At 35.1% G+C, this 12,850-nt stretch overlaps 1 protein-coding gene across 3 annotated transcripts; it reads left to right on the top strand.

The window, feature by feature from the left end:
• Window positions 1-524: 524 nt before the first annotated feature.
• LOC120345645 (uncharacterized) lies at window positions 525-12,034 on the top strand. Of its 3 annotated transcripts, XM_039415177.2 has the most exons (14): window positions 525-676; window positions 1,329-1,433; window positions 1,882-1,988; window positions 3,164-3,347; window positions 3,761-4,359; window positions 4,650-4,916; window positions 5,949-6,164; window positions 6,784-6,978; window positions 7,405-7,461; window positions 8,341-8,500; window positions 8,978-9,059; window positions 9,626-9,839; window positions 10,234-10,382; window positions 11,256-12,034. In XM_039415177.2, exons 1-14 carry the CDS (start codon window positions 591-593, stop codon window positions 11,448-11,450), a joined length of 2,616 nt encoding a protein of 871 aa, XP_039271111.2. In that variant the 5' UTR covers window positions 525-590; the 3' UTR covers window positions 11,451-12,034. The 3 variants fall into 3 exon arrangements, with proteins under 3 accessions (XP_039271111.2, XP_039271119.2, XP_039271127.2); XM_039415185.2 differs by lacking the exon at window positions 6,784-6,978; XM_039415193.2 differs by lacking the exons at window positions 5,949-6,164; window positions 6,784-6,978.
• The last annotated feature ends 816 nt before the right edge of the window (window positions 12,035-12,850 follow it).

Raw genomic sequence — 12,850 nt, 5'->3', positions numbered from 1 at the left:
TCCTCTCGTGCAAGGCTGCATTAGCATTGTAAGGATGGGGAAGTATGCTTGAAGGGTTATGGGCATTTAATTAGAAAAAGAAGAACTTGCTAATTTGCCTTCCATACGTACAAACCAGTGACATCTCATATAACTTAACAGTGGTACACCAGTCAGTCAATGCGAACAAATCCAGCACATAGTCGTGCGAAACTATAAACCCGCCGATCGCTCGGTGCTTGACGGCCATGCAGTAGTACACCAAAGGGCATTTTACGACAGCCGCGAGAGTGCGTTTGGGATTTCGTCGGTGCCTATCGTGTATCATCCAGTAAGAACAATTTTTCGCGCGATTCGCTATTTTTCGTCACCCCGTGCTCCATACTATTTAATTCAAAAAACTTAAATTTCAAAGAAAAACGTTTCAAATGATTTTTTAAACGTAAGAATTCTACGAAATCGTAGGCACTTTTTGAATAACTTTTATAATATTAATTAAGACCATTTTAATTTTGCAAACTCATTATTCATCAACTTTATTCTGTTTTCTTCATCTTGTCACAGTGATTTCAAGCTAGACCAAAGTGAAAAAAAAAAAAATTTATTCTATAATGTACAAAACAGGTGTCATAATTGGAATAATTTTTTTCATCATAAGAGGTTCAACGTCAAACTTTTTAGAAAGATCAAAAAGAAAGTGAGTTTGTTTAATATCAAAGCTTTGTCAGTACGAATTCCCATGCAATAATTAATTGAAAATGGATAGTTTTCGTATGTATTAATATAAGTGGAAGCCGTATGCGTATATTAAATGTTTTTTAGGAAAATGCGTACTGAATTAATTTGTAATGACAATTTTACTGATATTTCACATGTTGTAAATTTACTTAAAATAGAATCTTAATAACGTCGTTAATATGTTCTAACATATATATCTAGTATATATATATACAGTATTTCTTGCACATTTTATGCTTTGAGCACGTGAGCTACAGGATTTAAAATTTATGTAGTGCCCCTCTTCATAAAGCAGTATTTCTGTTCTGCTGTAAATTTGATTCTGTGGATGCAGAACGAGTGTGTAAATTGTATATTCAAATGTTGATGAAGGCTAAAACTGTGCAGATCTGTAGAAAAACAAGAGCTTGGTGGCAATATAAAAAAATTCTCTGGAGAAATTCGCTTTTTCAATGTCTATATGCATTTTAAGTTCATGGGTTTAATTCAAAATTTCGATATAGGAACTAGAATGATAGCGATTTAGGGCATTGATTGATAATGTTATATAATCACTCTTTGCTTGGAGCTCACTCGAACCCCCAGGACTAACGTCCCCCTTGCTTTCTCAGACGCCGATCCACGGAATATTGTACATACACTTACGAAAGTGTTTGCGAAAAACAAGTACACGATCCGAATCTGTGCATTGCAACAGGATTTACTAATTGTTACAGGTACCTTAAAAGAAGAGTATTTTCTTTTCAAGAATCATAGCAGAATTCTTACTGTAATTCAATCAGTAAAAGCATCAGAGATTCTTACTACCGTACAGAAGTTACCTAAATGTCATCTGTGGGGGTTGATAGTGATCAATGTTTTTTGTTAAATAATAATAATTTATTAGATAACTGTTACTTTAAATGTTACCTTCTAGTACATCCTTAAAGTATATCCTCAAATAGTCAAATAATCTGAATCGATATTGAAAAATTTGATGCAAATGAACAAAATAAACAGACCAAATTTATTGCTAGGTTTCAATGGTTCGTATTTAGCTATTGATGAAACAGTCGCTATATGTTATTATCACTGACCAGAAATTTTTAAATAACTGTTGATTGAATGATAATATAAATTTTGTTATATTTGCACAAACTTTATGTGACGATTATATATTTCCAGTATAGTCAAAACGAATTGCACAAAAACATATCAAGCATGTTGCAATGATGACGTGATGGACAATGGGATTTGTTATGGGAAAGACGAAGATTGTGATGACTGCTACAGTGAGACAGTTTTGAATTTAACGATTGAGAAAAAACTCATTTTTCCAATTATGAGGGCTAAATGCACAACAAGCTTAGAAGCGGTTGATATAAGTTTAATCATTGTTTCTGGTATCTCCTGACACTCTTTATCTAGATTCTAGGTCTTAGATACTGCGAATTTTATATGATAATATGGTAAAAACCAATATATTTTTACCACTGACAATTAATTGAAAGAATATAACCGATTTTATATGTGAAATCTGAAACTGAATATAGAAATTTACGTCTAAAGACGTTGATTTAAGATATAGGATTTTTTACATACTATACATGGGTGTGATGATGATATTTGCATATAATTCAAATTCCATGTCATGACGGATAAGAACAATCTTATGAAAGCCAATTTCAAAACATTCTTCGTAAAATTTCAGTGAATGATCTTCGAAACTTGTCAAAACGTCAAACGAATACGAAAAGAAAATCGTGTTTTATAATTCAGCACCAGTCCGTAACATTCCCTTTCGAGAACGCATTCAAATTAATCTCAACTCTGCGGCTATGACGACTTGTTTTGTACGTAATTCTAAAACTCCACAGAGTATTCAAGTTTCGCTTCGTCATTGCACCTAAATTTCCATTCGTTGGTCGAGCCTGATTTGGCGTATAAGTTAGAAAACATTTATTGCGTCCTATTACACGAAAGAGACTAATTTTCTGGTGACAATCGCGTACGAGAGAGAGAAGGTTTGTAGACAAATTGTAAATGGGGACCAGAATTTGAGACGACGGTGTCAAATTTATAACGGTACCTAATGCAGACAAAACTCTTTGATACTCTTTGAATTCTTGAGTCATATGTATATATAAGATTTTGGAAGCGATCTCTATCACTAATCAGAAGATTCTTGTTGAAACGTTGATGCGTGGCATAATGTAGTTGAACAAATTGCAGGGATTAAATGCTCCTATGCCAGTTTTTAAAAAAAAATGTCAGATCTGGAATATTATTGATCAAAAATTTAGTATGTTTTTGGTGCAGTTGTTACTTTCCCATATATCATGTACCCATCTACCAGAAGAAGACTTATGATATTACTAGTTCAAACAATCTTCTATCGCTATATTTGTGCGCTATATTTTATACGGAGCATTTCTAATATGATACTACTCGTATAATTTTTACTCAGCAATAAATGATTGCGACGGGAACATTAGGCTGCTGCAGAGTAGATATGGTATCGTGTCTTCGAAGAATTACCCAAACGTTTACCCGCCTAATCAAGACTGCGCATGGGTGATAAAGGGACCTAGAAATTCAACAATAGAGATTGAAATGTTAGATTTTCATTTTGAAGATAGGCAGCAATCAACGTAAGTAGTATATTTTAATTTATTGTTGACGAGGTTGTTAAAAGTTCTGTTTTATCCCGGTGTTGGGCGTCTACTTCGGCGTCGTGATGATGTATTTCCGTGAATATATATATAACCAATCAATGTTCGTTCAAAGTGCCATATGCAAACTTTTCATTATATAATTCCTTATATCCAAGAAGATATAGTAATGTTGAATCTAGACTTTAGCACTTCAAGTGACATTGCTCGACAAATAACTAAAAAAATTCTATTAAAAAACGTGGTGGAATACACTAAGACAATGTCATGATGAAATTCATTGTTTAGAAAATGAAATTTGTATTAACCAAACGACAAAACCCCAAATTACGATCAAGTAATAACAACATTAAAATATGCATCACCATGATAAAAATTATAAATCATTTCAGAGATGACTGTGATTGGGATTGGGTTAAACGAGATTGGATCTGCAAAGAAGGATGCGTTGACTATTTGATAATCGAAGGATCGATACCGGGTTCGGTGCTTGTTGAAGAATGCGGCAAAAAGTCAGGATGGCAAAAGTTTAACACGGACGGGAGTATTGTTCGAATAAGATTGCACAGTGATGACAGCGTTCAATATTCAGGATTTCAGCTGCTTTATACAATCATTGGTGGGGAAGATCCAATTCGAAGAGTAGCTCCTTCAACACCACCCATGACACGTTCGGACAAAGTTACATTGCGGCCGACAACCATGCCTTCTCCTTCATCACGAATGGCTACATCTGGTCGGCCAGTAAACAGACCTCGTCCTTCGGTTCCATCAACTACGCGACGAGTAGATAGAACTGGTCGGCCAACTACAACACCAGTGACTACAGCCGCAAGGCCAACAAACTGGCCATTGGTCACAACTCCCCGGACACAAACGAGACCTTCCGCTGCCCAGTCTACGCCGCCACCTCCACCTTCGCCACCATCAAGACCGCAAACCACGAAACAACCTATCACAACTCGCAGAACGGTAACAGCCCCACAAAGAGGTTAGTAGCATTGCCTGAAGTATATTACCTTCTTTAGGATACTCTCGATCATCTATATCTGGAACAAATTCAAAAAGTGTAACAAACCAATGAGCATATGCTCATTGTACAAACAAAGTTGTACAATGCAATTTTCTGGCACCTACTGTCCCGACAAAATGTGGATAGATTTCCATAAACTTGCTGTCCTGAACTGTAGACCAGAGCACAAAAATGCAATTAGAAGATATTGCAATATAGCGTAGGAATTATAATCAAAATTAATAGATATATTTTATTTATTTGTACAGTACTGCCTGTTGTCTCATTGTTGCCTCCTGTGGAAATAACAACTAAACCACCAGTGTGCCCAGGCAGACTTAAATGGAGTAATTGCCCAAAATGTACAAGAACATGCAGCAACTATCAGCAAAGCGAGGAGGACTGTATCGTAAATTTCTCTCGACAAACACCCAGCGCTGCGTTCGGAAGGTGTATCCCCGGTTGTCAATGCCCTTCCGATTATCCTATTTGGCATAAACTTAAGTGTGTCAAAGTGGGAACATGCTTAGATGCTGGTAAGTACCTTTCGCCAGTGATTCGCCATATTTTTGAGAATTTATGCATGTATTTTGAAGAGTGCTATGCGTGTCGGATTATAACGTAAGAACTGTTCTGACTGAGTTTGTTAGGGTGGTACAAATAGGAAAGATATATATATTTATATTTTTTTTAAATTACATTTGGTACTATGAGTAAATTTAAAAACGATTGCAATGCACAAATAAATGGTGAAGAAATAGTTACAAATCTACGTTCCTCAACTATATTTTACTGAGATTTATCAAGTGAAATTAATTTTTACCAAGTACAGATGCCTCTAGGATAGGATAAGGATAAGATAGGATTTACATATTTATCCCGGGGGAGAGGAAAGCCGATAAGACGGCTTATTCATATGGCCGTCCGGTTACCATTCCAAGTCGGGTATGGGATTAGTTATATTGTTTGTTTTCGGAAGCATGGACTTGGTGGTGGAGGAAGCCGTAACCGACCAGCGGTTACGTGAACCACCCAACGACGGCGAGGAGTCAATCCTTATGTGCAGTCAATCCTTTCGCACATAACCATCCCTGCATGGGATTCGAACCTGCGAACCCACGCAAAGTAATTAGAGGTGCGGTGGCGAGCGTATTCCTAACGCGTAGCCCATTGAGCCACACCACCGCGCCTCTACCCAACTGAAACGCGCATTTTGTGCATATTATATTGTTGTTTTCACCTGTGCGGTAACCTTTGTCTCGGCGATATCGCAAGTTTGTGAGATTTTGCATTAGAAATGCCCAAAGCTATTTTTTGTAAACAACCTTATCTATTGCATATCATTTCAAGAGCTAACGTTGTCAAAAAATAGTTTCCTAAAGAAATGTAGTCAAAATTTCCCGTTCTATATATTCTCATCACGAATGTTAGATTTCTAGGGCATTGTGAATGATATTTTATTCCTTCTGTTATATTTTTAGCCAAAATAAGACAGGTAATATTTATTTTGTGTTAAAATTCAGACAGTTAAAGTTGAAATCTAATATGGATAAATTCTTTATATCTAGCCAGAATAAAAGAAGTTCTCGACGTTTGCAAACCACTTGGACTAGTTCAGGGCCAATGCCTTAGAACTTGTAAAAATATTCAAGCCAGTATAGAAGATTGTGTTCGCCAAACGAGAATGTCCATGAACCCCATCAATGGATTTGTTTGCGTCTGTCCAAATGGTCAATTCATGAATGCAGGGAGATGTGTTACAAGTCAAGCTTGCCAGAGAGAATGTACGTTGACTTCATATCATTATGTTCATAAAAATTGACACTATAAACCAAATGCAAAACATGGTGTGCGATAAGGCAAAACTTCATTGCGCAAAAGAGTTTGTAAGCGAATTCTGTGACGTTGCTGAATATCTAAAGTTTAGATTGTCTTTGTAATTACCCCCTGGGTATATGTTAAAAACGTTCAGTCTGCGTTTCATGGTATTTCCCATGGGCTCGGAGAAAACATGCAAACTACAGCATAGTTTGATGTTCATTTACGTATTTCATGCATGTCAATTTGGGACTTTGGGTGATATTGCTTTTTGAGTTGTTTGTTTGACTGTTCCATATTTCAGTTTAATATCCATGCACGTTCAACATCATAGGCTTAAGCGCATGATAGCGATAGCAAATCACTCGTCATATTAAATATATTGTTTCACATATAACGCTACTAGATAACAGCTCACCCGAGTTTCTAAATCGTGTTTCTAGAATGATTATCTAGATATCGCCATATCATATACTAGTAAGTCGTTTTTACAGTACAGTACCATACTTTGTTTACTTACAGGACTTGATTTGATTTTTAAAAATCCTTTTTTTAAACATTTTTGTTTGGGGTTTTTTGTTGTAGTGAGTCAAAAATGTGCCGGTGATAAAGTTTGGTTTTCCTGCAAACCAAAATGTGAGCAAACTTGCAGGCCTGGTGTAAATTGTCGTAATCTAGCATCTGCTTGTGAATCCGGATGTGCATGTCCTCGTATCAGACCAGTATTTCACCAAGGAGCATGTGTGACAAAAAGAGCATGTCCGGGTAACAAGATTACTCGTGAGTGTCGATATAATTATTTCATAATCTTATTTGCTGGTATTTTCGTTTTGGCATGCATGTCCATCTAAGATGTATTTTCCATTATTTCAGGTGTATGAAAACTTTTTTATTACTAACTATTTTATTAGTTATGTTATGTAATTTTATGATAGTTGGAGGTCAAGGCAAATTTAATTACAAATACGAAATTGTCACTTATCGTGACCTGACATTATTGACATACATTGTTTGAGAAAAGTACTCGAAAAAGAATCAGAGTACAGTAGTTATATTAACAGGCATTACACCTTATCAATTGTTCCGAAAAGTCTGCTTTCATATTGTAAAACTATTAATAAATTATACACACTTTTTATAACGGAAATCTTATTTACTGGACCCACGCGAGTGATAAGTGAAATTGTGATACAATTTTTTTTGTAGATAACACCGATATTACATGCGGAAAACAGCACTATCAGCCTATGTTGAGGATTGTTGGTGAGTGTCAAATTTTTCCTATAGTGGCTAAAATATTTTTTTCCTGACTGCCCTTCTCTGTACTCATCTGATACGAAAAGTAATTTTATATATTGTCAAAAATTGTGTAGACAGAATCTAATAAATATATATATATGTATATATTTATCAGCAAGATGCAAAAAGTGAAGTAACAATAGACGTTTTACCAGCCTCTGAGACACTTTTGTCACTCAGACAGATTTTCAGGCACGATTGTAAACATTACTTCGTTTTTGTTTTTTTACGTGCTATTTGATAGTTTTTACTAGTGTTACAAAAACTGAAGTATGAATCAAATAACGCAATGAACATTTTGTCTTCGTAGGAGTTTTAGTTTAATTGCAGTAGGCTAGTGAAAAATTAGTCTAGAAATAGCTGTGATAGACTATGCTAAATTTTTCTGCCGATACTTTTAAATGACAGGTTGTTGAATATTTTGAATCTAAATGATAGTTTGAAACATATAAACCAGTCTATAGGTGCCAACTAGGCGGAACCATTCCTAAAATAAGCACCAAACTATGAGAAGCATTTTTCGGAATCAAAGGCGGGGAAACATCCATTACATTGGCTTCTGCTAAAATGCACAATGTATGGAAGTTTCCCGGACCTCTAACCACATAGAAATCCTTCCTATGCTTTATTATTGTAAAAGTTTTGATGCTCATTTTATGAGAGGTTTCGCGAGTTGGCGTCTGTAAACTGAGGAATATGTTTTAAATTTAAACCATCATTTTGATTGAAACCATTTAATAATCTGTTTTTTAAATGTACCGGTATAGAATTTTTACCAAGTAGGATTATCCACTTTACTATATAAAAATATTCGATGAAATTTAAAAGGAAAAATATTATTAGGTGGCGAAACTGCAGTAAAAGGATCGTGGCCATGGATGGTGCAGATTGAGAAAATTGCAAATGGTAAATACTCATTAACATGTGGGGGAACCCTGATATGTGACAGATGGGTTCTCACTGCATCACATTGCTTTCTGGCTCCTGGAAAAGGATGGGTGGAGTAAGTAAATAATTCCACTGTTAAAATATTGAATGAACACTTTCTTTGCGTGTCTGGAAAATTTGCCGTAGGAAATCTCGCCGCAGGAAATTTAGCCGCGTAGGAAAATTCGCCGTATAAAAATTGCCGCAAGAGCATTTTTCTGTAAAACAAGTATTTGTGATAAAAACAGTTAGGTTTATAGGGTTATGAAAAGGGGTATGCTCTTAAACAACGAAACTTTTTCAAATAAAAGGTACCGGTACCTCAAAAACCTAACTGTTTTTATCACAAATACTTGTTTTACAGAAAAATGGTCGTGCGGCGAAATTTCCGGCGGCGAGATTTATTACGGCGAATTTTCGTAGAACCTTCATCTTTTCGAGAAAATATCTTCGAATCGTTTTGCAATATTGGAATCTAATTGTGAATAATTACTCTGAAAACTTTTTCGTTCGATGAATTTCATAAAATGACGTTTTCTTTCATCTTTTTAAGATTGGATGTTAGAAAGTATAGACTTCATATTGGGAAACATCACAAAGACTATAACTTGCTGGATCTGGCTACGGGCATGCTGGTAAGATTTTTTTCCTGAATCAAAAATAATATAGGTTTATTTTTCCTCTCGGAAATGAATAACTACAAAACTATATGGTTTATATATTGAAGCGACAATCTTTGTCAAAAACACTAAACCGTTGCTAATGTAAATCGCTTCCGTCACTTTCTCGAAGAGCGAAAATTTATCGTATTAACAACATCTCCTCAAACAAATTTGGGTACTCCCGTAGTGTGTGTATGAGGTTAGGGTTAGGCCATAATTTTATTCCGATTTTCTTTATTTTAGTTCTATTACGAGTTCGGGGACTGTCTGTGTTAGCCAAGTAAATATATCCCCTTCTCGTAGGTTTCAGGCCCTTAAAACAACTTGATGTAAAGTAGGCGAACAAAATTAGTTACCTATTACATATTGTTACACACACTTCTGGAGTGCCCAAATTTGTACTCATTGAACCATTCACTATAGATGAGAAATTAAAATTAGGTATGTAACATAACGAATACAGTAACATAGTCTTTTTCTAGTATTCTACGGCACATGAAAGTGATCCCGTCGAATTTTTAACTATCACTTTATTCCAGGCAAATATTGTGCCACAACGTATCATTCCTCACGAAGACTACGACGTTACAAGCCAAATGAACGACATCGCGTTAATACAGCTCCCAAACAGAATACCTCTTAATAAACTTATCCGGCCGGCGTGTGTTTTTAATCAAAGTTTCGACTTTTATCCAAGCTTTGTCAATGGTGAAAGCTGCATATCGGCGGGGTGGGGCGCCGAGACAAACATTGGTAAGTCTACATGAGCCCAGTTCAGTAAAGTTAGATAATATCGTACTTAAATTTTCATTATTGGTATCCATTGATACTCAAAACATAAAATTGAAATAAAGCGCATTGGAAAATACGGATAAACAACTTATAAAATGAAATGTTTATCTTTATCATATTTTTATCATTATTGAATGATGAACTTCCTTCAATTATGAGATTATCTTTTTTCTTCATATTTTGTGTGTGCTTTATTTTTTTTCATAATTACTGGTCGAAACAAATGAACTTGACTTGACCTGACTTTGATCATAACAAGCTTTATTATTGAAATGTCCACCAATATAATTTTCTATCAAACTAATAAATAAATTCTAGAAAATGTGAAAATATTATTTTAAAATCACTTTTTCAGATATTAAAACAACTACCACAATTATTCGGGTTTTGAAACAAGTTAAGTTATATGCAAGAAGACATTCGCTATGTAGAGATTTGTTTCGTCATTTTGATATCAATAAAATGCACTGTGTTGGAGGACAGAAAAATGTTGATACATGTCCGGTAAGCAATTAGTTTACAAGTAAAACGGTAGTAAAGTAACAAACTCATTATATTTATGAAATACGAACTAGAGCGAGAGTTTTAAATAACTCCCAAATGAATAAAATGGAACTTTTTACTTATATATGGCGTCAAAAATGATGCAATATTGAGGCATAAAACATTGTAAGGTAATTCTATTGCTACAAATACAAACTGGTGATCAATACAAACTTAATTCATGAACAGAGAGTGGTTTAATATTTCGCCTAGATCACTGGTTCTCACCTAGTGGGCTATGGCCCACTACTTGGTAACGGAAAGATTTTGAGGTGGGCCGCAGAACTATTGATAATTATTGCTGACTGTTTTGTACCACTACCCTTGACTATTTTGATTGTAGTATCAATGATTGATGATGCTCTTTTCTGATGCTACTGAGTGGTAATTTCCATTCTAATTACTAAAGGGAAAGTGTTCATTCTCGCAGAAAGAGTATAATGTTTCTTGTAGTTTTTCCTTCGCAATAAAAAATTAATGGGCCTTGAGAATTTTTGGGCAATAAAAATGGGCCACGATAGAAAAAAGGGTTAGCTTGTAGAATATTGTGCAGCCACTATTTCGCGATAATGAGTATTTAAAGTACAAATTGTTGTTACTTTACAATTTTTGTAATAGAACTGCACATCACCTCTACCGTTTATCCGACCATTACGCATTCCTATAGTAATGTTTTTCTTGAAAATACGTTTATTTCGCAAAGCAAGATCCGTAGCGTAGACGAAACGCTCTTGAATGGCGTAGAAATTTTTTTTTCATCTTTGGCATTCACGCTATCCATTTTTTGGCAGGAGCTCAAGTTATGTATTTATTTATTTTTCGTTCATCTACTAGGGTGACAGTGGAGGTCCTTTGATGTGCAAGCGAGGGGATAGATGGTATGTCGACGGAATTGTCAGCTTTGGGCTACAGTGCGGAGTACAAGATGAACCAGGAGTTTATACTAGAGTTGCTTATTACAATTCTTGGATACATAAATATACTGGAACACAGTGTGGGAGTCCTGAATTTGTTTGGAAACGAAATTGATGAAATTCTGAAGATTCCAATGAAATCAGCAATATATTCATAATTAGACTGTACTAAAATGTTCAATTGTACATTAGAAATCACTGAATTGTTACCATGGGTACAAAAATAACAATAACAATAAGTAGTAAACAGGACTAGCCTGACTTTGAAGCTTCGTGGAAAAGGCTAAATTGAAACACTTTTAATTATTTTTATAGTGAATTGTCCTACTGCTCTGCGCTCACATCAAAGTGTTTGCTGCCATACCAAGAAAATATATAAGATTGAAATATCTTTCGTCGTAAGTAGATTCCCAAGGCGTTATTAACTTACACTTGCTTCAAATTTAACGTAACGTCTTCTCACTTTAAGTGTTGACAACATGATTTGAGCGAATACACATGGTTCCAAAATCCTTAGAAAGGTAATTTTTCGACAGATCGTTTCCATGGAATATAACTCATAGTACTGTACTTACTGAATAAATATATTTTATACTCCAATCGAATATATATGTACACCAGTGTGGGTGAATTCTTACTCTATTTTTTTTTTTAATATATTGTGCGATTTATTCGAGATAATAAAGTTATACCCATTGATTTTAATTCTATTTTTGTTCAGCACTGGGCCCTATAATGCAGGATATCTCAAACTTTTGGTGTTACGGAGCCGTTGAAGAAGTTGATTATTATTCACGGAGCCCACAATTCAAAAGCTAAACCTTTTATAATATATACGATAAATAAAAGCCATAAATGCTGCTAAATTTCACAGATAAATTTCATATATATATATTGAGATTTGCTGTCTTGTCCATTAGGCAAAATAAGCACGTGCTTTGGGAGCAAAGAAATTTTGGACCTCCTGAAGTATTCGCACCAAGATGGCGCACAACCTGAACTCAGGTTGTGTACCAGGTTAGGGTTCAAGTTATGCGACATCTTGGTGCACATACTTCAGGAGGTCCAAAATTTTAATATACAAACCGCAATGAATGCACTTATAATACAATGGAAGATTAATTGACCATAGCTTTCACATTGATTAGCTGAAATTTCATCTGAATCACGGGAAATATGACGCGTGACCTCGACGTAGTATCAGAATGAATAGAAAGATACATAGCACGCGTAATTTACTACATTTCATCTTTAGTGCCTGGGGTAGCATATTTCACATGTCGTGGGGCTTTTTAGACAAAATTTACGGTGTTTTTCATTGTTTAGTGTATATGATATCGTTTCAATCTATGAAAGGGCATAACGCATCGCCAATTTTGATCTGAGATGTTTTATAAATTCAGAAAAGTAAACCAGAGATACGACGGCTAGTTAGCACAAGTGACTGAAAGATTAAATTAGTATTCCTTCACTGACAGTCAGAAATTTGGTTTGAACATTCACTAGTTTGAATTA

Source organism: Styela clava, chromosome 1 (genome assembly GCF_964204865.1).
Source record: "Styela clava chromosome 1, kaStyClav1.hap1.2, whole genome shotgun sequence".
Taxonomy (NCBI): Eukaryota; Metazoa; Chordata; class Ascidiacea; order Stolidobranchia; family Styelidae; genus Styela; species Styela clava.
The sequence above is the reverse complement of the archived record's forward strand: the minus strand, read 5'-3'. Positions and strand labels throughout refer to the sequence as shown.

Coding starts and splice junctions, on each gene's coding strand:
- LOC120345645 (XM_039415177.2), top strand. CDS start 591: ATGTACAAAACAGGTGTCATAATTGGAATAATTTTTTTCATCATAAGA. Junction 7,462..8,340: donor GCCTATGTTGAGGATTGTTG/GTGAGTGTCAAA, acceptor AAATATTATTAG/GTGGCGAAACTGCAGTAAAA. Junction 9,060..9,625: donor ATCTGGCTACGGGCATGCTG/GTAAGATTTTTT, acceptor ACTTTATTCCAG/GCAAATATTGTGCCACAACG.